Source organism: Bombina bombina, chromosome 3 (assembly GCF_027579735.1).
Source record: "Bombina bombina isolate aBomBom1 chromosome 3, aBomBom1.pri, whole genome shotgun sequence".
Lineage (NCBI taxonomy): Eukaryota > Metazoa > Chordata > Amphibia > Anura > Bombinatoridae > Bombina > Bombina bombina.
Window position 1 is genome coordinate 790,680,471 of NC_069501.1, and position 27,371 is coordinate 790,707,841.

The window sequence follows — 27,371 nt, forward strand, 5'->3', positions numbered from 1 at the left end:
ACTTATCGGGCAAACAGATAGGTATAATGATACATGTGGTCACTTGACAAACTGGGTAGACCATAGTTTACTAAACATTATGGGTAAACCCCAGTATTGTTTAGTCATATAGTTGGTCTGAACCTATAGTGGAGGAGGACCATTAAACTGTGTTAAGCTAAGTGTCCTTAACCATATAGTGTCTGAGTTTTTAGGAGGGGTTGTAACCTCTGATCAGTCGGTTAAGGAACATTAGGAGAGAGCATATTTACCTATACAGAAAAATGGATCACTATGTTAAATCTCCTTGTGCCTTAAGTATAATGGGAGACAGTATATGTTATCTATGATGGTTAGGATGAATAATGTGGGCAGATAGTCATCTCTGCCAGGGGACACTAAGTGTCCTTGTGTCTTTCGGGGTATTTGGAGAGATTGGTGTCCTTCATTCGATTGGCACGAGAAACCTTACTACATTAGGGTTCTTGTTTATTATTATTATCATTAAGTCTAAAGTGTCTTTCTGGATATATTTAGAAGGTGTCATAGTCCTATCCTTAATGTTGGATTCTGGTAGCTTGAGGGTATAGTCGAGGGTAATTATTGGGGTGGATCCTTTATCTTCATGTTCTTTAGATGTGGGGATTTGAGGGATTTTGTAGAGGAGGAGGGAAAGAAGAAGGTACAATCCGAGAAGTGAGAGAGATTTTATTTATCTCTTCTTCTATGTTAGTCTTCGGGCCCATCATATACCATATTGGGAACTAGTAGGGTTAAGCATGTACCCATAGGGTATAGAATAGTTTTCATTTCCTTACATCCTCTCCAATTCTTGTTGATTTTTTGGATCCCCATGAATTTCAGATTGTTGATATTTCCCTGATGTTTGGTGGAGAAATGGCTATACAGAGCGGTTTCCATGTTCAGTTTTTCAATCAGCAATAGATGTTTGCGTATTCTGTCTTTTAGCTGTCTTGATGTCTGTCCTATATATTGTAGGCCGCACAGACATTGAAGCATGTATACCACGCATTTTTTTTTTTTTTTTTTTTTTTTTTTTTTTATTGAGGAAATTCAATACAAACATCTCAGTATACAGTACATTATAACCAAGTTACATTTGGCACAGCTCTTGTAAATAAGTACATAACTTTTAAGACATATGAGTGTATAAAATGTAGTTTCTATCCACATATAATGTAATTTCGAACAAAGCAAAGGTTATATTATGGAATGTTTCTTTGGTTTAACAAACTAAACCCAGACCAATATTATATCCTACTAGCACTCATAGCCTATAGCTTCCTCATTTTTTCTTATATAGGTAGGGGGATATTATGGGCCTTTAAATTGTATCAAACATATAGTAAAGAATAGGGAAATGCTATGGAATCTGTGTTCCTTAGTTTACATTAGTAAACGGTGACTAAGGGAAAACCCTTAGGAGGGAATACGGAGCCAGTGAACATATTGAGTATAACTATTCAAATTAAACTGAGAGTGAAGGGGGTCTACGACTAATAAAAGTAGCATATATATTGAATGTAGGAAGAAGGATAGTTAAGGGCCATCCTTTATGCTGTCTAGAGATGTATATCCATGTATGTATTTTGGACAGGCTTACATATATACTATATAGGAGAGAATATGGGGTACACAGCAAATCTCATGGAATATGCAAAACCAACATTAAACTTTACAGTTTTAGAAACTACAAACTAAGACATAGTAATAAAATCTTAACAGGCAAACCACATAACTCCATTTCGGAAGTTTCGAATTATCTCATTAACAAAATTACCTTTGTCAAGAAAATATGATACACCAAAGCATACCTAACTGGGTGATTTAGGTCCACCCCTGCCGCCGGCAGTACAGCCACAGGCCCATAAGACTACATGTCTGTTTTCCCATCTAGCATAACCCACCTGCCTCTATCAATTCAAGTATGCATAGATTATGGTAAATGAAAAATGTGTCCTTGGAATTAGCAATCTTGTTCAGTAATACCTAAGTAGAACACTTTTCACATAAAAACAAACAGACATATAGGGAAACAAGTAGGAGGTGCATTAGAACAACACAGTCCATTAACAGGTAGCAATGAGTCTAAGCTACTGATTTTGCTATGGTTTACAATCATTAATGCGATAATATACCCTGCATCTTTATATTAACATAGTCAGAGAACACTCTAAAAGTCAATAACATGGTAAAGTACATTCTCTCCACAGGTGGGTAATGGATAGATGTATTATTAGCAACTATGTAGACTCATAAAATCAAATCTTCTAAGCTGGAGCCATTTTATATTAACAGACTAAATTACACTAGTGGCATTGCTAAGTACTTTAAGCAAAATAAGACAGTTTATCAGAAAACCGCAGGGTACATTATAAACTAAATAATTAAATTACCACACTATAAGATATAATTTATACCATAACTAAAACCCACCTCGCCAAACAGTAACCTATAAATTAGCATACAATTTAAACTAGTCTGTGGGCTATGTAAATAGTTCAAGGACTAGGACACAGATCATACCAGGAGCTATATGACCCACTGCAAACAAGATAAGTGACCCATATAGTATTCAGAGTCTAGGATGTCGGACATTACTGTCATCACAGAAAGAGCCCGTTAAAACAGTAATTAACATTAACAGCAGAAAAAAAATTGCGCATGTTGCTGCCTGGCAATGAAAGATATTGTAGCAGACCAGTATTTTTAGGCATCTCTTATCCCACTTCTGTATTTGAGAATACATGCCCCAGGTAAGTCATGTCAGGTGGTGTCAATTCTCGGAAATCTGATGTAGCAACTTTCTGCGGGAGCCTGTCCAGTAAAGAAACTGAGGGATCAGTACTCATTATTTCAGGCAAGGGCTTGATAATAACGTCCTCCGGAGCTGTCCAGATAGGCCATTGTGAAAATGAGATCAGGCAGCTAGGGCCCATTACCACCAGCCTCAATATGGAAGATTTTTCTAGTTTTAGACTGCCTTTCAAGTCTCCTTGTGAGAACCCCCTTTCTTCAATCCTGCCGGCTATGCATTCAAAGGTCTGACTCTGAGGGTCAGCTGCGGTTTGTAAAATGTGATCTTGAAATTCCCATCAGTTAGCCTTAGTTGTTCCGGAAGCTGCAGTTCTTCAGCGGTAGCTTTCAAAGAATCCGGCTGTCTATCGTCTCCTGACGTTTGTGTCTGTAGATCATCCAAAGACTGGAGCAAAGTCTTTTCAAATTTCTCTAGCAGAGCATGTAATACCCGTGAGATTTTCTCCATATTAGATTCGTAATCCAGCCAATGTAAGAATGACGAACGCTAAACTGCGCTCCACTTGGCTCCAATCCCCAGTCAAACCACATAGGCCTCACAGCAAATAACGTTTCTCTGTGACCATTAAAGCATGCCAAAGAGCATAGGTCAGGAAAGTGACTAATGGGCAAGCTCCCACGTATCCTCCGGACTATTGCTGTACACCAACTTCCCCAAAATTGGTGAATTAGCTATTAAAATATTAATTATAGTGAGGAGCTCTTACAAAGCACTTCCTGTTGCTTCGGCATCAGGCTCCGCCCCCCCATACCACGCCTTTATCATGACATCTGATAAGGTTATTGATCTTGTATTCTTCTTTTGAGTTGTTAGATTGGAATTTTCCAGGGGAAAAAGCCTTTGATCTTCTTACCAAATACATCTTTAACTCCCATTTGCTCTTTCCTATGTATGTTAGGCGCTATTTTGTTCCTTAGGTTGTCAGTTCTCCTATATATGAACCTGGGTCTAATTGGTACTTTTTCTCCTATAACATCATCTTCCTTAAGTAGAGGCCAATGTTTTCAGAAGATATTCTCTATGATGTGTCTGTTTTCGCTGTATTCTGTTATTAGTGGAACATCAAGAACCTCTTCATTTCCTTTCAATATCTTATTCTTGTACCTGGTTAGTTCCTGTCTTTCAATTTTCCTTACTTCCTCTATTGTTTGGTCTAGTTTTCCCCCATCATAGTTGTCCCTTCGGGATGTTATCCTTCCATTTTACATGATGGCAGCTTGTTCTATGTATATAATTATTGCTGTCGGCCTCCTTAAAGTAGGTAGACATTTCCAATTTGCCATTTATTACTTCCAACATCAAATCCAGAAAGTTCAGTTCTGTGCGAATCCATTTGTATGTAAATTTCAGGTTCACTATGTAGTTGTTCATAGCCCATATTGTGTGTTCCAAATCTTCCACTGTTCCCTTCCATATTATGATGGTATCATCTATGTAATGGCGATAAAGGATTAGGTCCGCGCTTGCTGGGCATATGCAATATGCAAACGTACCTATGTGGAATATTCAAATAGTACATTAACATGGATCCATGTTTACCAACATACAAAAAGACTTGTAAGATGTGACAGTATGCAATCGGGATAATAATATGCAAATAAAAGCTATACAGGGAGTGCAGAATTATTAGGCAAGTTGTATTTTTGAGGATTAATTTTATTATTGAACAACAACCATGTTCTCAATGACCCCAAAAAACTCATTAATATCAAAGCTGAATATTTTTGGAAGTAGTTTTTAGTTTGTTTTTAGTTTTAGCTATTTTAGGGGGATATCTGTGTGTGCAGGTAACTATTACTGTGCATAATTATTAGGCAACTTAACAAAAAACAAATATATACCCATTTAAATTATTTATTTTTACCAGTGAAACCAATATAACATCTCAACATTCACAAATATACATTTCTGACATTCAAAAACAAAACAAAAACAAATCAGTGACCAATATAGCCACCTTCCTTTGCAAGGACACTCAAAAGCCTGCCATCCATGGATTCTGTCAGTGTTTTGATCTGTTCACCATCAACATTGCGTGCAGCAGCAACCACAGCCTCCCAGACACTGTTCAGAGAGGTGTACTGTTTTCCCTCCTTGTAAATCTCACATTTGATGATGGACCACAGGTTCTCAATGGGGTTCAGATCAGGTGAACAAGGAGGCCATGTCATTAGATTTTCTTCTTTTATACCCTTTCTTGCCAGCCACGCTGTGGAGTACTTGGACGCGTGTGATGGAGCATTGTCCTGCATGAAAATCATGTTTTTCTTGAAGGATGCAGACTTCTTCCTGTACCACTGCTTGAAGAAGGTGTCTTCCAGAAACTGGCAGTAGGACTGGGAGTTGAGCTTGACTCCATCCTCAACCCGAAAAGGCCCCACAAGCTCATCTTTGATGATACCAGCCCAAACCAGTACTCCACCTCCACCTTGCTGGCGTCTGAGTCGGACTGGAGCTCTCTGCCCTTTACCAATCCAGCCACGGGCCCATCCATCTGGCCCATCAAGACTCACTCTCATTTCATCAGTCCATAAAACCTTAGAAAAATCAGTCTTGAGATATTTCTTGGCCCAGTCTTGACGTTTCAGCTTGTGTGTCTTGTTCAGTGGTGGTCGTCTTTCAGCCTTTCTTACCTTGGCCATGTCTCTGAGTATTGCACACCTTGTGCTTTTGGGCACTCCAGTGATGTTGCAGCTCTGAAATAAGGCCAAACTGGTGGCAAGTGGCATCTTGGCAGCTGCACGCTTGACTTTTCTCAGTTCATGGGCAGTTATTTTGCGCCTTGGTTTTTCCACACGCTTCTTGCGACCCTGTTGACTATTTTGAATGAAACGCTTGATTGTTCGATGATCACGATTCAGAAGCTTTGCAATTTTAAGAGTGCTGCATCCCTCTGCAAGATATCTCACTATTTTTGACTTTTCTGAGCCTGTCAAGTCCTTCTTTTGACCCATTTTGCCAAAGGAAAGGAAGTTGCCTAATAATTATGCACACCTGATATAGGGTGTTGATGTCCTTAGACCACACCCCTTCTCATTACAGAGATGCACATCACCTAATATGCTTAATTGGTAGTAGGCTTTCGAGCCTATACAGCTTGGAGTAAGACAACATGCATAAAGAGGATGATGTGGTCAAAATACTCATTTGCCTAATAATTCTGCACTCCCTGTATATACACTATATATATATATATATATATATATATATATATATATATATATACACTGTATATATGAAAAAAGTACCACTAAAGCAGTCCTACACCACCTTGGTAAACAAATGGGGCACTAAGCGCCCAGAGGGGTCTTGGCCGTGGTGTAGTGAGAAGTCACAAATTGTTCCTATTTGAGTGTAATTTGTAATCCAAGGTTCAGTGAAAATATGATGTAGAATTTCCAAATGTATACTTAGGTAGAGTCCAATATAGTTATGTTATAGATGATCCATCATTAGTGATGGTGTAGGCGAAAAAAAAGGGGGATGTGACTGAAAGCTCAAAAAATAGTGCAAAATAGTGGGGGGGGGGATAATCCTTCAACAAAGGAAAAAAAATGCAAAAATGTAAAAATATGAAAAAAATTGAATTATTTTTAGCAGAAATTGCCAAAATATGCCATTGATGAAAAAATATGAAAAAATGTGTTGAAGTTAGGATAAATACATTCCTAGGTGCAATATAAGTATAAGTTAGTGAATGAAAAAAATATTCTCAAGGTTCAGTTGGGTGTTGCGAGATTAGTGCAGCTGGGTGCTGCAGGGTTAGTGCTGCGACCACAGGTGAAAATCCAGAGATTTTAGTGGTTGTTCTGCTCCTAGCTGGATTTATCTGTGAAAGATCTGCTCCTAGCTGGATTTATCTGTGAAAGATAATCAATATAGTGTAGTATGCTCAAAGTAGATATAGATGTAGAAATAAGTTTTACCAGGTGCTTGGTCAACGCGTTTTGGCCTCTCACAGGCCTTTTTCTGGTTTGTTGTATGTGCTGGTGGCCTTTTATACCTGTTTCATAATTGTTTGCTTTGTGGTCACAAGTTGCTAAAAACATGTGACCATTTCTTTTTAAGTGAATCTTTATTAACATATTAGTGTACACAGAGTAATAATGTTATATCAAAAAGTATATACAGTACTCAAATCGTTTTTATATCTTTATGATCTTTTGGTCTGTTTGTTTATTTATGATCACCATTTAAGTGCTGATGTCACATCCAGTATTTGTCTTCAAATCTTCTTTCTTAAATCATTTTTTATATATACACACAAATATTCATTTTTATTTGTTCTATTTTCTATCGGCTAGATTTAGTTTTGTCGGTAACGACCCGCGTAGCTAACGCTGGCTTTTTTCTGGCCGCAACTTTAAAATAACTCTGGTATTGAGAGTCCATAGAATGTCAGCGATAGCCTCCAAAAAAGGAGCAAAGAGCATATTTAACACAACTGCAACTCTAGATACCAGAGTTGCTTACGGACGCGGCCAGCCTCAAAAACGTGCTTGTGCACGATTCCCCCATAGGAAACAATGGGGCTGTTTGAGCTGAAAAGAAACCTAACATCTGCAAAAAAGCCGCGTTTAGCTGCTAACGCAGCCCCATTGTTTGCTATGGGGAAACACTTCCTACGTCTGCACCTAACACTCTAACATGTACCCCGAGTCTAAACACCCCTAACCTTACACTTATTAACCCCTAATCTGCCGCCCCGCTATCGCTGACCCCTGCATATTATTTTTAACCCCTAATCTGCCGCTCCGTAAACCGCCGCTACTTACATTATCCCTATGTACCCCTAACACCGCCGACCCCTATATTATATTTATTAACCCCTAATCTGCCCCCCACAACGTCGCCTCCACCTGCCTACACTTATTAACCCCTAATTTGCCGAGCGGATCTCACTGCTACTATAATAAAGTTATTAACCCCTAATCCGCCTCACTCCCGCCTCAATAACCCTATAATAAATAGTATTAACCCCTAATCTGCCCTCCCTAACATCGCCGACACCTAACTTCAATTATTAACCCCTAATCTGCTGACTGGAGCTCACCGCTATTCTAATAAATGTATTAACCCCTAAAGCTAAGTTTAACCCTAACACTATCACCCCCCTAAATTAAATATAATTTTAATCTAACGAAATTAATTAACTCTTATGAAATAAATTATTCCTATTTAAAGCTAAATACTTACCTGTAAAATAAACCCTAATATAGCTACAATATAAATTATAATTATATTATAGCTATTTTAGGATTAATATTTATTTTACAGGTAACTTTGTATTTATTTTAACCAGGTACAATAGCTATTAAATAGTTAAGAACTATTTAATAGCTAAAATAGTTAAAATAATTACAAATTTACCTGTAAAATAAATCCTAACCTAAGTTACAATTAAACCTAACACTACACTATCAATAAATTAATTAAATAAAATACCTATAATTATCTACAATTAAACCTAACACTACACTATCAATAAATAAATTAAATACAATTCCTACAAATAAATACAATGAAATAAACTATCTAAAGTACAAAAAATAAAAAAGAACTGTTACAAAAAAATAAAAAAATATTTACAAACATTAGAAATATATTACAACAATTTTAAACTACTTACACCTACTCTAAGCCCCCTAATAAAATAACAAAGCCCCCCAAAATAAAAAAATGCCCTACCTTATTCTAAATTACTAAAGTTCAAAGCTCTTTTACCTTACCAACCCTGAACAGGGCCCTTTGCGGGGCATGCCCCAAGAAGTTCAGCTCTTTTGCCTGTAAAAAAAAAACATACAATACCCCCCCCCAACATTACAACCCACCACCCACATACCCCTAATCTAACCCAAACCCCCCTTAAATAAACCTAACACTAAGCCCCTGAAGATCTCCCTACCTTGAGTCGTCTTCACCCAGCCGAGCCAAATTCTTCATCCAAGCGGAGCAAGAAGAGGTCTTCCATCCGATTGAAGTCTTCATCCAAGAGGCATCTTCTATCGTCATCCATCCAGAGCGGCAGCATCCTGAAGACCTCCGACGCGGAACATCCATCCTGGCCGATCCAATCAGCCAATCGGATTGAACTTGATTCTGATTGGCTGATTCCATCAGCCAATCAGAATATTCCTACCTTAATTCCGATTGGCTGATAGAATCCTATCAGCCAATCGGAATTCGAGGGACGCCATCTTGGATGACATCATTTAAAGGAACCGTCATTCGTCGTTCAGTCGTCGGCCAGGATGGATGTTCCGCATCGGAGGTCTTCAGGATGCTGCCGCTCCTCTCCGGATGGATGACGATAGAAGATGCCTCTTGGATGAAGACTTCAATCGGATGGAAGACCTCTTCTTGCTCCGCTTGGATGAAGAATTTGGCTCGGCTGGGTGAAGACGACTCAAGGTAGGGAGATCTTCAGGGGCTTAGTGTTAGGTTTATTTAAGGGGGGTTTGGGTTAGATTAGGGGTATGTGGGTGGTGGGTTGTAATGTTGGGGGGGGGGGTATTGTATGTTTTTTTTTACAGGCCAAAGAACTGAACTTCTTGGGGCATGCCCCGCAAAGGGCCTTGTTCGGGGCTGGTAAGGTAAAAGAGCTTTGAACTTTAGTAATTTAGAATAGGGTAGGGCATTTTTTTATTTTGGGGGGATTTGTTATTTTATTAGGGGGCTTAGAGTAGGTGTAATTAGTTTAAAATTGTTGTAATATATTTCTAATGTTTGTAAATATTTTTTTATTTTTTGTAACTTAGTTCTTTTTTATTTTTTGTACTTTAGTTTATTTCATTGTATTTATTTGTAGGAATTGTATTTAATTTATTGATAGTGTAGTGTTAGGTTTAATTGTAGATAATTATAGGTATTTTATTTAATTAATTTATTGATAGTGTAGTGTTAGGTTTAATTTAACTTAGGTTAGGATTTATTTTACAGGTAAATTTGTAATTATTTTAACTATTTTAGCTATTAAATAGTTCTTAACTATTTAATAGCTATTGTACCTGGTTAAAATAAATACAAAGTTACCTGTAAAATAAATATTAATCCTAAAATAGCTATAATATAATTATAATTTATATTGTAGCTATATTAGGGTTTATTTTACAGGTAAGTATTTAGCTTTAAATAGGAATAATTTATTTCATAAGAGTTAATTAATTTCGTTAGATTAAAATTATATTTAATTTAGGGGGGTGATAGTGTTAGGGTTAAACTTAGCTTTAGGGGTTAAAACATTTATTAGAATAGCGGTGAGCTCCAGTCGGCAGATTAGGGGTTAATAATTGAAGTTAGGTGTCGGCGATGTTAGGGAGGGCAGATTAGGGGTTAATACTATTTATTATAGGGTTATTGAGGCGGGAGTGAGGCGGATTAGGGGTTAATAACTTTATTATAGTAGCGGTGAGATCCGCTCGGCAGATTAAGGGTTAATAAGTGTAGGCAGGTGGAGGCGACGTTGAGGGGGCAGATTAGGGGTTAATAAATATAATATAGGGGTCGGCGGTGTTAGGGGCAGCAGATTAGGGGTACATAAGTATAACGTAGGTGGCGGTCGGCAGATTAGGGGTTAAAAAAAATTAATCGAGTGTCGGCGATGTGGGGGGACCTCGGTTTAGGGGTACATAGGTAGTTTATGGGTGTTAGTGTACTTTAGGGCACAGTAGTTAAGAGCTTTATGAACCGGCGTTAGCCCAGAAAGCTCTTAACTACTGACTTTTTTCTGCGGCTGGAGTTTTGTCGTTAGAATTCTAACGCTCACTTCAGACACGACTCTAAATACCGGCGTTAGAAAAATCCCATTGAAAAGATAGGATACGCAATTGACGTAAGGGGATCTGCTGTATGGAAAAGTCGCGGCTGAAAAGTGAGCGTTGGACCCTTTTTTGAATGACTCCAAATACCGGAGGTAGCCTAAAACCAGCGTTAGGAGCCTCTAACGCTGGTTTTCACGGCTACCGCCAAACTCCAAATCTAGGCCTATGTGTTATAGACTTTTCTTTTTTTCTTTTTTTTAAAAGAGTTTTTTATTGGGGGTATAACAAAACTTCATCAAAATACAGTTTGCTCTATTGAACACAAGAGGCATTACATAGACAAATACTTCTACTATAACATTGTCACAGCAATATTACATGAGATATAGAACATGCAAAAGAAGATCGAGGAGCAAACCCAATACACCCTCTTTTTCCCCCAACATAGCTGAGGTCACTGTAGAACCTCAATGGATATAAGTTACCAACTGGGGGATTTTTGGGCAGTATAAGCCTCTTTTGGGCTTACACTCATCCTACTCCTTCACATATCTTCTAGAGCCATGGGTAGGCCTAGTAAACTGGAACTAGGATTGAAGGAAGTCATAAGAAAAAAAACATGACATTTTTAAAGTGTATAAGTAATCACCACTGTGCTAAAGATAGACAACAATGCAGGGATTACCTCACAGATAAGGCTGAGTACTAATATGCATAGTAACATAACTGGACACATTACTATGATTGTCACATGAGCAAGGAATTAATCTGAGAGTATGCTCACCTGTGACCCTTGAACCACAACAGCACATCTCAAATGTATATACATATATTGGATTTATATTGGACTAACAGTTATATCTTATCTACAAAAATGAACAAACTGTAAACAATGGAACACACAAGAACAGTCATGCTGATCCACTCAGTATTAGGATCCAGAGAGCCTATTTTACAGTCACACAGGTACAAACTAAAACAAAGACTCCCCGAACAGGGCAGAGACTTCATAACTCTGCCAAAAGGGAGTATGGAGGATAACTAATGATCCCTTACCACACAAGGAGGGGGGGGGGGGGAAGCCAGGAGTTCTCAAAATTTACATAAGAAAAAAAAGAAAAGCTCCCAGAATGCTGGGCTCAGTATCTATCTATCTATTCTAGTTTCTTATGACACAAGGAATAATAAAGGGCATGAACACATAATAATGTGGCGTAGAGTGCCATAGAACACAATACACTCAAGATCTCTCCAGCTCTACACATAAGCGAGGGACTGCAATAATTTAGGTGCATAGACACATTGCTTGAATTCTAAAGAATATTACACTCTTACTGAAGGCTGTGCTGGGCCTCAAAATATAGTGGTAAGATGGGGTAGAATAACATACATTGCAGCTTGTTAGAGAAATGACATGTGCAGTCCCATTCACAGCTCCAGAACATCTCAAACATATTTATTATTAGTGGAGTGCTGAACAACCCAAACACATATTGCAAGTAAGGATAGGCTAAAGCACTATTTTATCATAATTGGGCTGGTGAATAAGAGCTAATTTGAAACTATGTTAGGAGCTGCAGGGCCAGACATATATGAGGCAAAAAGGATTAAACCTCTAAAGTCACATTGTTAAAGGTCTCTCATAAAATTGTCCCACGATATCCTCTCCCAACCGGAGCTGCAGAAATCAAAGAGTCCCACCGCGGCTGTGCCTGCAGGCACTCCGAGGCCAGGGGCTATGTGCAATTACCCTATTCCAGTCTGGACAGCCGAGAAAACAAGGGGATTTTGAAAGGCCTGATCAGCAGTATTAACAGGAGAGTCGCCAAAGAAAGTCCGGGCAACCAGCCAGATGGCCGCTCCTCTAAACAGTGACCAGGCAGCATTATTATGGGAAGGAAAGTGTCTCCCCGTCGCCCGGTCAGACTGAACAGCCAGCGTCTAGCTGTACACATACCCTCGGATACACAGCAGAATGAGGGTTTCCTCTTGGCGGTGCTACTCCACACCAGTTAGGCAGATTTGTGCTCATCCCTCTCTGGGTCCCGGGGGACTCTACTTCCGATGCGGGGGGTCTAGCGGCATTTTTTCGGATAGGGCTTTCGTCCATAGCAATAAACACAGTAGGCTCTTCATCCTCTCCTTTTAACCTCGAGGATCCGATTCTCAGTATGAGCCGGTCAAATTTGTTTAGCAAATTTCGTCCGTAATCTTCAAAAAGGGCTAATAAATCCATGTGTGGGTCCTCCATGATCACACCACCTCGTGGTTAGGCCTCACTTTGTATATCAAACAGTAAACTGAGGGAACGCTCCCAAATCCTGTTCCAACTGACTTAGCAGGACTTTAGCTAGATGAGTAGTATGGCCCCCACCATCAGGGAGCTATCAGGTTAAGGGGTACCCCAAACAACCTATGGTATATCCAGGAGCTACTGTCCCATGCGACCGATCTCCTCGGCAGTTAACTCCGCCCATGGACCTGTTATAGAATTTGTGTCTACCCAAATTCAATGTAAAAGTTTACTTTGTTTACTGCTGCCGAAATTCGGCTCTTTTCATTGGCTGTGACATCATCACCATGTTCTAGTGGTGAGTAGTCCTAGCCAGTTTTCTATTGGCTATTGTGTTTCCATATTTGTGATTGGGGATAAATAGCTTTTCCTCTCCTACCCTCCTGTACCTAAAATATAAAAATACACTTTTAAAGGCACTAGATATGCCATATAATGCAGGTCAGCAGTGTTTTTTGCAGCAATAGATTTTGCCATTGCAATAATCCTATTTGGTCTTTTTTAGTGATGCCGATATTCGGCTATTCCTATTGGGTATGACGTCAACAGTTCAAAATCGGGAGGAATTAGTGAATATACTAATAGTCTCTCATAATAACATCACTAGAAAGATAGAACAACCCCACATCCCAAGTCCTCACAGCCCCCTAAAATGTCGATATTTATATAGAGATAGAGGGTATTTTTCTCTATCACTTTTTGTATTACTAACTTTTCTATTTTCTAAGGAATATGCGAGTTAAAACCTAATATCCAATTGGAACTAGGCAGCATGTACACAACTATCGTCAACACAATGTGGCGTTGACGTCTTTTTTCATCAATGGCATCTTTGGCAATTTTCTTACATTTTTGTTTTTTTATCCTTTGTTGAAGGATTATCCTTCCCCCCCACACACACTATTTTGCACTATTTTTTGAGCATTCAGTCACATCTCCTTTTTTCTCCTACACCATCACTAATGAGGGATCATCTATAACATAACTATATTGGACTCTACCTAAGTATACGCTTGGAAATTCTACACCATATTTTCACTGAACCTCGGATTTCAAATTACACTCAACTGATAGGAACAATTTGTGACTTCTCACTACACCATGGCCAAGACCCCGCTGGGCGCTTAGTGCCCCATTTGTGTACCAAGGTGGTGTAGTACTGCTTTAGTGGTACTTTCTTTAGTGGTACTGTCACATCTTACCAGTCTTTTTGTATGTCGATGAGCATGGATCCATGTTAATGTACTATTTGAATATTCCACATAGGTACCTTTGCATATTGTATATTTATTGTTTTAAACTTTTGTTTTAATTATTGTTTTAATTGTTTTAACTGTCAACTTTTATTGTCATTAATAAATACACGTGTTCTACCTATTCACATCCTAGCCAACTTCTAGTTAAGGCGTTCAGGCTACATCCATATATTCTTAGAGTTCCTTATTGACAGCTAGAGGTCAATACAGCCGGAGCATATAGGATTACACAGACGCTAGGTATATATTCCATCAATCCCTGATTTTGCAAATGGTTTGCCATGATGGGGTCATTTTCATTCCTGGGATGCCATAATGTCTTAAAGGCGAAATAGACCCAGAAAATAAATGTGACAAATTTCCATGTTTGAAGACTGAACTGAGCTGTCAAAACATATAAGGCTGATGATAGAAACAGCCAAAAGTGCAGTGGTTGTGTGAAAAACGCATACAAATATCACCACTAAATAGGTCTAGAAAATCAAGGTGCCAAATTTCCATGTAAGAAGACTGAAATGGGCAGGTCCTATATTTGTCCCTGTAACTTCCATAAACCCCATAAAACCTGTATATGATGGGTACTGTTGTACTCATTAGACATCACTGAACACAAATATGGGTGTTTTTATAGCAGTAAAACATATAAGGATGATAACAGAAACAACCAAAGTGCAGTTTTTGGCTGAAAAACACATACAAAAAATATGACCACTAAATTTGGTCAGGTATTGTGACTAAGAGGTTACAAAAATGACTAGATATAAACTTTTTAGAATACCCTGAGTTGTCTACTTTTGCAAATAGTATGCCATGATGGAGTATTTTTTTATTCCTGGGCTGCCATAATGTCTCTAAGGTGACGTAGGCCCAGAAAATCAATGTGCCAAATTTCCATGTAAATGAGCAGGCCCCATATTTGGTCTTGTAACTTCAAGAAACCCTATAAAAACTCTACATGCGGGTACTGTTGTACTCTTAGGGCATCGCAGAACACAAATATATGTTTTACTGCTATAAAGCACCCATAATGATGATGATGATAGAAACAGCCAAAGTGCAGTGTTTATGTAGCCATTTAGTCACAACACCTGGCCAATTTAAAACCACTAAATTGACCAGGTGTTGTATTGTAAGGATGATAACAGAAACAGCCAAAGTGCAGTTTTTGGGTGAAAAACACATACAAAAAATATGACCACTAAATTTCTTTGGCCAGGTGTTGTGACTAAGTTGCTACAAAAAAAAAAGACTAGACATAGCCCTTTTGGAATACCCTGGGTTGTCTACTTTTGCAAATGATATGTTATGATCGGGTAATATTTATTCCTAGGCTGCCATAATATCTCAAAGGCGACTTAGGTCCCAAAAATGAATATGCCTAATTTCCATGTAAATAGGCAGGCCCCATGTTGGGCCCTGTAACTTTCTGAAATCTCAGAAAAACTGTACATGGGTATCGTTGTACTCGTGGGACATCACTGAAAACAAATATGTGTGCCATAATGTCTATAAGGATTATTATATTCACAATAAAATAGCTTGGAAAAAATACAATTTCATAATCTCTTTTATATAAAATTATAGGTTATATATAAATATTTAATGTTAAAAGGAAGCCATATCTTCACTCTAAAAAATATATATGTAATAAGTATAGGTGCACTTAATGCGAAAGAGGTAAATTATGGTTGAACAGAAAATTATTTGAGCACAGCAAATCAACAACTTGGTTGACATGCAACCACAAGGAAAATTAAGCTCCCGCTCGAGTGCTAACTCCGCTAGAAGTAAGCTTTCTGCGAGACGGCTAGCGCTCCTATTACAAGTTGAAAATTAGATATTTCCACTTGATGCGCGTAAAAAGCCAAACTTAGAATATCACAAATGCTAGGATTTACTATTACTTTAACTGAAAGGGCTGTAATGCAGGAGTGAAGGCCCTGAAACATCATATCTTTGAGCCCTTATAACTTTTTTGTGAAATATTTTTTTAAAAATAATTTTTATTAGATAATGTTATGAGTGTTATTAGCGCTGCGGAATCTGTTGGAACTCTACATATAAATGATAATAATAAAAATAATAATAATGAGTTTTACTGTACTTTGTAGTGTATATTTTATGTGTTTTGTGACACTTTTTTTCCGCAAAACAGTTAACCAGGGCTCTGAGGACACGGTAATCATTCCAGCATAAATCGCAATTGAGCTCACGTGCTTACTTTAAACTTTTATTAGAAGCAGTAAACCCGATGCGTGCAATCACCCACGATAAACCCACTTGTAATCTGGCACTAAATGTTATAAATTCCAAGAAAACAACTTTATCCTAATTTTCATTATGATTAATACTACTTAAAGGATTACAGAACAGTAGTTGGTTGGCTGTGTAATAGTGAAAGTAAAACCAGTGAATGAAAGTATTTTGCATGATGATTAGTTATTATTTTGTCTCGTTCTTATTTCCTGGTACTGCATGATATTCTTGTTTTATGTCCTAGTATTGCATGATATTCCTGGTACTGCATGATATTCCTGGTACTGCATGCTATTATTGTTCTAATTTCCTGGCACTGCATGATATTCTTGTTTTCCTCCCTGAAAGGGGCAGGATCAAACAGTATTTGTGCTATTTAAAGGAATAGTGAAGGCCAGAAAAGATAATCAGCACATTTCTGCTATTTGTGTGATATATAGCACCGGTGATCCAGCACAAGGAAGCTATGGCTTTACAGCATGCTGATATAATGACTCTTTCTACTACAGGAGCATCAGCTCAAACCGCAGGATATGACAACCTTTCCTATACTGGTAAATACTCCTTGCACTTCCCCCCACCCCAGTAAACATGAAAATTAGTGCTTATGTTTTATAGACATATTCTTTTTGTTTTATTTATTGTTGCTGTAAAAATACTTTTTACTCATACAATTATCAACTCAAATGTAACTTAACCCCTTAAGGACCAGCGACGTACCCTGTATGTCGCTGGCCTTTTTTTGGGACTTGATTGTTTTATAGCGCGGTCTTGCCACCAACGTTAAGACTGCTCTATTCCACAAAGCCTTCTGGAGGGAGGGCATTAATAGTGTGTTCTTGCTAGACTTGTGCTATTATAACCTGAAAAAACCCTTAACGACCAGTGACATACAGGGTACATTGTGGTCATTAAGGGGTTAAAACAGGTAAATGTAAACAGAATAGGACTTATTTTGTGTGAAAATACAAACAAGTTAAAAACATAGAGCACTGGTTTTCAAACCTATCATCAGGCCTCCCTAACAGGCCACATTTTGAGGATATCTGAACTGGAGCACAGGTGAAATAATCAGCTGATTAGTAAACATAGTTATTTTACCGGCTCTCATCCAAGGTTATCCTGAAAACCTGACCTGTTGGAGAGGCCTGAGGACAAGTTTGACCAGTGACATAGAGCAAGGAAATATTAAACACTATACACAAAAAGGGCCAGATTACGAGTGGAATGCTTTTTTATGCTCAAATCCATATTACAAGGGGCTCGCTTTTTGTGCAAAATCGCAATAATTTACGCTCCCCATATTTTCTATGGACAGCGTTGAGTGGCAAAGTCCGAACACAATTGCCTTTACCACTCAAACTTTTTATGCAACCTGGTTTGGCTTTAGGAAACAGTTGCACTAAAATTTTCAATTAACCCCTAAACCACCCCATTGCAAAGTAACTTACTACACTATTAACCCCTGAACAACCATCTCTATTGCAAAATAACCCACTACACTATTAACCCCTAAACCACCACACCACCCATCGCAAAGTAACTCATTAAGATCTAAACCCCCTAAGTTACCCCAAAACAGACAATTTTTTCAATATTTGTTTTTTAGATAGACTTTTTTGGGGGGTTAATTATAAAGGTTTGTAACCTTTTTTTTTTCTTCAGAAAAAGAGCTAACACTTTTTATCTCTGTAGTTTAGTGTTAGTATAGGTTGTTTTTGTGGGGGATTAGAAGCTTTTTTATTTGTTGTAATGGTATTTTTTTTGTAATGGTAGTTTTTTTTTGTAATAGGTTTTTTTTAAGTAATTTTAAATTTTGTTTTTTTACAGTATTGTTAGATTTGTTAGTTTTAGGGTAATGTTAGGGTTTTTTATTAAAGTTAGGTTTTTTAAAGGTACTGTAGTCTGTTTTGGGTTAACTTAGGGGTGTTGGGTAAGGGGGTTTAACCCCTTAATGACCACAGCACTTTTCCATTTTCTGTCCGTTTGGGACCAAGGCTATTTTTACATTTTTGCGGTGTTTGTGTTTAGCTGTAATTTTCTTCTTACTCATTTACTGTACCCACACATATTATATACCGTTTTTCTCGCCACTAAATGGACTTTCTAAAGATACCATTATTTTCATCATATCTTATAATTTACTATAAAAAAAATATAAAATATGAGGAAAAATTGAAAAAAACACACTTTTTCTAACTTTGACCCCCAAAATCTGTTACATATCTACAACCACCAAAAAACACCCATGCTAAATAGTTTCAAAATTTTGTCCTGAGTTTAGAAATACCCAATGTTTACATGTTCTTTGCTTTTTGTGCAAGTTATAGGGCCATAAATACAAGTAGCACTTTGCTATTTCCAAACCACTTTTTTCCAAAATTAGCGCTAGTTACATTAGAACACTAATATCTTTCAGGAATCCCTGAATATCCCTTGACATGTATATATTTTTTTTTAGTAGACATCCCAAAGTATTGATCTAGGACAATTTTGGTATATTTCATACCACCATTTCACCGCCAAATGCGATCAAATACAAAAAATCGTTCACTTTTTCACAAATTTTTTCACAAACTTTTGGTTTCTCACTGAAATTATTTACAAACAACTTGTGCAATTATGGCATACATGGTTGTAAATTCTTCTCTGGGATCCCCTTTGTTCAGAAATAGCAGACATATATGGCTTTGGCGTTGCTTTTTGGTAATTAGAAGGCCGCTAAATGCCACTGCGCACCACAAGTGTATTATGCCCAGCAGTTAAGGGGTTAATTAGGGAGCTTTTAGGGAGCTTGTAGGGTTAATTTTAGCTTTAGTGTAGTATAGTAGACAACCCCAAGTATTGATCTAGGCACATTTTGGTATATTTCATGCCACCATTTCACCGCCAAATGCGATCAAATTGAAAAAAAAGTTAAATTTTTCACAATTTTAGGTTTCTCACTGAAATAATTTACAAACAGCTTGTGCAATTATGGCACAAATGGTTGTAAATACTTGTCTGGGATCCCCTTTGTTCAGAAATAGCAGACATATATGACTTTGGCGTTGCTTTCTGGTAATTAGAAGGCCGCTAAATCCTGCTGCGCCTCACACGTGTATTATGGCTAGCAGTGAAGGGGTTAATTAGGGAGTTTGTAGGGAGCTTGCAGGGTTAATTTTAGCTTTAGTGTAGAGATCAGCCTCCCACCTGACACATCCCACCCCCTGATCCCTCCCAAACAGCTCCCTTCCCTCCCCCACCCCACAATTGTCCCCGCCATCTTAAGTACTGGCAGAAAGTCTGCCAGTACTAAAATAAAAGGGTTTTTTAAAAAAAATAAAAAATTTTTTTAGCATATTTACATATGCTAGGGTGTAGGATCCCCCCCTTAGCCCCCAACCTCCCTGATCCCCCACAAAACCGCTCTCTAACCCTCCCCTCTGCCTCATTGGGGGCCATCTTGGGTACTGGCAGCTGTCTGCCAGTACCCAGTTTGCAAAAAAAAGTGCTTTTTTTATTTTTTTGGGGCTTTTTTCTGTAGTGTAGCTTCCCCCCCCCCCCACACAGACAATCCCCCACCACCTTGCTGATCTTTTTTTTTTTTTCCAGATTTCGATATTTATACATTTTTTATTAAATCATTTTCTGTAGTGTAGCGGTTCCCACCCGCTCCCTCCCCGTGCACGCGCCCGCCCCCGCCCTCCCGTGCACGCGCGCGCGTCCGTGCGCGCCCCTGCTCGTCCCCGCCCACGATCCCGCCCCCCCTGCACATAACCAGGGCCATCGATGGCCGCCACCCGCCTCCCGGTCCGGCTCCCACCCACCAACGCAGGTAGCCACCGATCTCCGGTGCAGAGAGGGCCACAGAGTGGCTCTCTCTGCACCGGATGGCTACCAAAGGTTATTGCAGGATGCCTCCATATCGAGGCATCACTGCAATAACCGGAAAGCAGCTGGAAGCGAGCAGGATCGCTTCCAGCTGCTTTCCAAACCGAGGACGTGCAGGGTACGTTCTAAGGCATTAACTGCCTTTTTTTTGAGGACGTACCCTGCACGTCCTCGGTCGTTAAGGGGTTAAATGTTAGTGGGTTACTTTGCGATGGGGTGTGTGGTGGTTTAGGGGTTTATAGTGCAGTGGGTTACTTTGCGATGGGGTGTGTTGCGATTTAGGGGTTAATAATCTGTAGTGGGTTACTTCGTGATGGGGTGTGTGGCGATTTAGTGGTTAATAATGTAGTGGGTTACTTTTTATTTTTCTGTACATTGTGGTCTCCATACTTTTACTTTCACTTTAAAGTATTGGAATAAACACAACTTGTAATAATTTATATAGTAACATAGTAGATGAAGTTGTAAAATTACAAAAATTAAATTTTCACCCTACAGATTCTTCTGTGATAACCTTTTTTTTCCTTTAAAACGGCTAAACTTACAGGTTTAAAAAAGCCTACATTTAAAAGATATTATATATATATATATATATATATACACATACACACACACACACACACACACACATATACACATACACACACACAGACACATACCATATGACCAAACGTATGTGTATACCCCTATTAATTATTGAGTTCAAGTGATTCAGCCACACCCACTGCTAAAGGGTGCATAAAGTCCAGTACATAGCCATGAAATCTACATAGGTAAAGGCTGGCAGGACAACTGGTTGTACTGAAGAGCACAGTGACTTTTAAAAGTGACGCTGTCATAGGACACCCTTTTTTGGTGTGGGTAAAAGCCTGATCCATGTTTAAAACAGCCGGATCCTCACGGATCCATCCCTAATTTAGGCAGATACACACAAATTGTATTGTTTTTCCACAAAAATACATCCAGACACTTCTAAATCCAATAATGTTACATAAAAAACATGCTGGTCCTTCCAGAACCAACTCTTTGATAGAAAACAGCTGGATCCTACCAGATCCATGTCTAACTAGACAGATCCACACATTTAAAGGGACACTGTACCCAAAAATTTTCTTTCGTGAATCAGATTGAGCATGAAATTTTAAGCAACTTTCTAATTTACTCCTATTATCACATTTTCTTCATTCTCTTGGTATCTTTATTTGAAATGCAAAAATGTAAGTTTAGATGCCGGCCCATTTTTGGTGAACAACCTGGGTTGTCCTTGCTGATTGGTGGATAGACAAAAACATCTGGGTCCTTAGAGAACCAACCTTTTTTTTTTATAGAAAAACAGCCGAATCCTACCGGATCCATGTCTAATTCTGATAGATACATATAATTTTTTATTTTTTTTCACACAAACACATTTTGACACTTCTGGATCCAATAATATTTTACACAAATTATCTAGGTCCCTTCATACTATCTTTTTTTTTTTTATAGAAAAACAACCAGATCCTGCCATATCAATGTCTAATTTAGATAGAAACACACATTTAATTGTTTTCCATAAAAACACATTCAGACATTTCTGAATCAAACAATAGTTTATTCAAAAACTTCTGTGAACCAACTCTTTTTTTTCTTGAAAAACAGCCAGATCCTTAAGGATCTATGTCCAATTTAAACAGATACACACACATTTCAGTGTTTTCCACACAAACACACCTAGACAATTCTGGATCCAATATTATTTGACACAACATCTGGGTCCTTCCAGAACCAACTCTTTTTTTTTTAGAAAAACAGCCGGATCCTACTGGATCCATGTCTAATTTTGACAGATACTCACAAATGTAAGTATTTTTCACACAAATTGGTTATAGTCAAGCACCATTAGCTCTATTAAAATACCAGCGTTCCTCAAGCAGATTTCCTGACTTAGGGCCCCATGTATTAAAAGGTGGACGGACAGCTTCTCAACTTGCAAAGCTGTCTGCCCACCTTCGCTGCATACAGGCAGCAGATCTGTTCGTCCGCTGGCCCATATGTATTATTACACACTCTGATGAGTGTGTAATGCCTGTCCCATTTGTGTGATTGAAGGGACTAACAATCAAAGAGCAAGCTTGCTCTCTCTGATTTTCCCTCGCCACCTCTAATGACCGCTGCTTCTTACATTGCGGGAAACAGGCCCTTAGTCTGCAAAAAAGGACAAAAATTAACAAAGAAAAATAAAAGCAGCAAAAAAAAAGCTGCCTTACACTTAAACCTAGCATTACAAAAAATACAAAAAATACAAATCCTACCATTACAAAAAATAACAAACATTATCCAAAACAATAAAAATTATTCATATTCTAATACCCTTTAAAAAAGAAAAACCCTAATGTATAATAAACTACCAAGGGTCCTTAAAGGGCATTTTGGGGGATCTTAAAAGGGCCTTTTGCAGGGCATTGCACTAAAGTTAACAGCTCTTTTGCTAAAAAAAGAAAAACATACACCCCTAACAGTATACAAACCCCCACCTTTCAAACCCACAAAATAAAAAAAAACTACCTCAAAAAACCTAATCTACCCATTGCCCTGAAAAGGGCATTTGTATGGGCATTGCCCTTAAAAGGGCATTTAGCTCTTTTGCTGCCCAAACTCTAATCTAAAATAAAAACCCACCCAAAACGAAAAATAAACATTACACAAAATAACAAACAAATTATAAAAAATAATAAATATTATTCCTATTCTAATACCCATTTAAAAAAAAAAACCACCCAAAATAAAAAACCTAATGTATAATAAACTACCAATAGCACTTAAAAGGGCCTTTTGCATGGCATTGCCCTAAGTTAAACAGCTCTTTCACCTGAAAAAAATACAGACCCACGAACATTGCAAACCCCCACCCCCCCAAACTCACAAAATAAAAAAAACTATCTCAAAAAAACAAATCTACCCATTGCCCTTTTAAGGGCAAATGCAAAAGAGTTAAATCCCCATTTAAGGGCAATGCCCATACAAGTGCCCTTTTCAGGGCAATGGGTAGATTAGGTTTTTGTTAGAGTTAGGTTTATTATTTTGGGGGGTTGGTTGGGTGGTGGGTTTTACTGTTGGGGGTCTTTGTGTTTTTTTTCAGGGACAAGAGCTGTTTAACTTAGGGCAATGCCCTACAAAAGGACTTTTAAGGGCTATTGGTAGTTTATTGTAGGTTATTTTTTTTATTTTGGGTGGTCTTTTTTATTTTGATAGGGCTATTAGATTAGGTGTAATTCTTTTTTTATTTTTGATAATTTCATTTGTTATTTTTTGTAATTTAGTCTTATTTTTTGTAATTAGATAGTTTGCAATTTTTATAGTAGTGTTAGGATTTTTTTATTGGTAGTTAGTTTAATTTTAATTTAATAGTTATATTAGTTTAATTGTTAGTTTAAACATAGTTTTTTAATTTTACAGGTACATTTTTATTTTATTTAAGCTAGGGAAATTGAAATTGTAATACAAAGTTAGGGGGGGCGTTAGGTTTTGGGGTTACTAGTTTAAATTAGTTTATTGCGATGTGGGGGACTTTTCGTTTAGGGGTTAATAGTTTAATTTAGTCTATTTCGTTGTGGGGGTTTTTGGTTTAGGGGTTAATAGGTTTATTTATAGTGGCTTGCGGTGTAGGGGTTAATAACTTTAGTATAGTGGAGGTGATGAGAACGGACTGCAGATTAGGGGTTAATAATATTTAAATAGTGTTTGCGATGCAGGAGGATGGTGGTTTAGGGGTTAATAACTTTATTTAACTTTATTTATCCCCAAAATGATCTGGAGCTGAAACTGTAAAAAAAAGTCTGTTTCATTCCGGGGTTTGCTTTTTTGAACAACAAAAAATCGTTGTGGGTTGCATTCTGCATTAAGTAATTTGCAACCTTTTTGTACCAGGCCCTTATCTAGGGTAGGGCTGCAGCAGCTGGTCTGCCAGATCAACCCCACCCATATGCTGGTTATAAGCCTTGATGCACACTGGCTATATTATGCTCTCAGCTCTGCCACGTACAGAGACCTCCACAGTCCTCTCTGTGGGGATGGTGGTAAGAAGGTACACATTCTTCTTGTCTTTGTACTTAATTGCCAATAGCTCCTTTTGGCGCACAGCTAAGTTCTCCCCTCTTCGTAGCCGGGTGCGTGCAAGTTGTCCTGGGAAACCTGCTTGGTTCTTTTTAATTGTACCGCAAGCTACTGTATCAAAGCACTATAGTAGCTTGAACAAAAGGACACTTGAATAGAAATTATCTAAATACAAGTGGTACCCTTTGTTCATCAGGGGTAATGTCAGGTCTCAGACAATCTTGCCAGTGGTTCCCATATGTTCTGGGCAACCTGGAGGGTCAAGGTGGCTAACCTTTCCCTCATACACTCGGAAGGCCTGAGTATACCCAGTCTCACTCTTACAGAGCTTATACACCTTTACCCCATACCTGGAGCACTTAGAAGGAATATACTGCTTGAATCCCAGCCTTCCCTTATACTTCATCAGGGATTTATCCACGCATATATTCCTTCCAGGTGTATAAGCCTCTGCAAACCTGGCAGCAAAGTGAGTAATCAGGAGCGGATTTTATACAGCCTGTCAAATTTGGGATGCTCCCTAGTGGGGCACAGGCTGTTGTCGCTGAAGTGCATGAAGCGTAGAATAATTTCACACCTATTTCTCGACATACATTGGGAGAAAATGGGGGTAGAGCAGATGGGGCTACTGTTCCAGTAAGAGTGAATGGAGGGTTTCTTTATGATGTCCATTAACATAGTCAATGCCCAGAATTTTTTAAATTCTGGCACATCGATGGGGGCTCATTGCTGCTTTGTCAAATATGAGTCTGGCTTTGAAGCACAGAACTGATGGGCATATAAATTAGTTTGGGCGACAATGTTCCCCAATACATTATCACCCAGAAACACCTCCAGAAATTATTGGGGGCTAAATCCTGCAACATCGATATTTATGCCAGGATTTGCTGTGAAGGGCGGTATATCTGGCCTCTGGTGATGAGGCATTACCCACTCTTTAGCAGCAATGGCAGCTGAAGCAACATGTCTCCTTCTGGCAGGGGGGGCTACCTGGGGGGCTAGCAGCCACAGATACATTACTATCAGTTGGGACTGTATCTAATGATGTATCTGAGCATATGGCAGGGTCAAAATTGGGGTCTGAGTCAGATATAGAGGCGTCTGACTCTGATGCAAGGATGGCATATGCATCCTCAGCACTATATATTCTCTGTGACATTATTTTATCTGTCACAGAAAAAAAATGACAAAAAAAAATCAACACAATTTAAAATTTAAATTAACTAAATGGCTCTGAAAAGAGACTTTGGATCTTACAATTGTTACTTAAATTAAATTAAACTAGCTAAATGGCTCTGAAAAGAGCCTTTGGGTCTCACAAAAAATGACTAAAAAAAAATAACCCCTAAAAAATGTACAGACAGCAAAAAAGTGCAGCTATGCTACTGCCAGTGATTTATAGTGATCACTGGCAAGCTAGGGGTTAATGACTCTGAAAATTAAATTAAACTAGCTAAATGGCTCTGAAAAGAGCCTTTGGGTCTCACAAAAAATCTACTAAAAAATGAACCCCTAAAAAAATGCACAGACAGCAAAAAAGTGCAGCTATGCTACTGTCGGTGATTTATAGAAAATAACCTTTGGATCTCACAATTTTTACCAAATATACTAGATAAATCTCTCTCTCTCCTAAACACAGATCTCTCTCTCTATCTCACAAAAACGCAAGTGAGGAGAGGGAGGGAGATCCACACTGGTCAGAGTCAATATTTACAAATATTGACATGATCAGACAAATTAAAAAAATAAATTATAATAAAATATTTATTGTGGCAAGCTCAGATTGGATGACAATAGCCTGCCCCTATGATGAGGCAACCCACCCAATACACCCTTAAAAATCCTAACACTAACCCCTGAAGATCCACTTACAGTTTTGAAGATCGGACATCCATCCTCAACGAAGCCGGGAGAAGTCTTCATCCAAGCCGGGAGAAGTGGTCCTCCAGACGGGCAGAAATCTTCATCCATCCAGCACGGAACGGGTCCTTCTTCAAGACATCCGGCACGGAGCATCCTCTTCCAACGACGACTACCCGACGAATGAAGGTACCTTTAAGTGACGTCATCCAAGATGGCGTCCCTTACATTCCGATTGGCTGATAGAATTCTATCAGCCAATCGGAATTAAGGTTGAAAGAATCCTATTGGCTGATGCAATCAGCCAATAGGATTGAACTTCAATCCTATTAGCTGATCCAATTAGCCAATACGATTGAGCTTGCATTCAATAGGCTGTTCCAATCATCCAATAGAATGCAAGCTCAATCCTATTGGCTGATTGGATCTGCCAATAGGATTGAAGTTCAAGCCTATTGGCTGATTGCATCAGCCAATAGGATTTTTACAACCTAAATTCCGATTGGCTGTTAGCCAATCAGAATCTAAGGGATGCCATCTTGGATGATGTCACTTAAAGGTACCTTCATTCGTCGGGTATTCGTTGTTGGAAGAGGATGTTCCGCGCCGGATGTCTTGAAGATGGATGGATGAAGATAGAAGATGCCGTCTGGATGAAGACTTCTGCCCGTCTGGAGGACCACTTCTCCTGACTTGGATGAAGACTTCTCCTGGCTTCGTTGAGGACTTCTCCCGGCTTCATTGAGGATGGATGTTGGATCTTCAAAACTGTAAGTGGATCTTCAGGGGTTAGTGTTAGGATTTTTTAAGGGTTTACTGGGTGGGTTTTATTTTTAGGTTAGGGCTTTGGGCCGCAATAGAGCTAAATGCCCTTTTAAGGGCAATGCCCATCCAAATGCCCTTTTCAGGGCAATGGGGAGCTTAGGTTTTTTTAGTTAGGGTTTTATGTAAGGGGTTGGTTGTGTTGGTGGTGGGTTTTACTGTTGGCGGGGTTGTTTGTATTTTATTTTCAGGTAAAAGAGCTGATTTCTTTGGGGCAATGCCCCGCAAAAGGCCATGTTAAGGGCTATTGGTAGTTTAGTTCAGGCTAGGGTTTTTTTTATTTTGGGGAAGATATTTTTATTTTGATAGGGCTATTAGATTAGGTGTAATTAGTTCAAATA

At 38.5% G+C, this 27,371-nt stretch overlaps 1 protein-coding gene across 1 annotated transcript in view; it reads left to right on the forward strand.

The window, feature by feature from the left end:
- Positions 1-16,859: 16,859 nt before the first annotated feature.
- LOC128651932 (lysozyme g) overlaps positions 16,860-27,371 on the forward strand; it is a 70,965-nt gene continuing 60,453 nt past the window's right edge. The window contains exon 1 of the mRNA XM_053704896.1: positions 16,860-16,937. Within this exon, the coding sequence (XP_053560871.1) occupies positions 16,874-16,937 (64 nt within the window). The 5' untranslated portion in view covers positions 16,860-16,873. The remainder of the gene's footprint in view (positions 16,938-27,371) is intronic.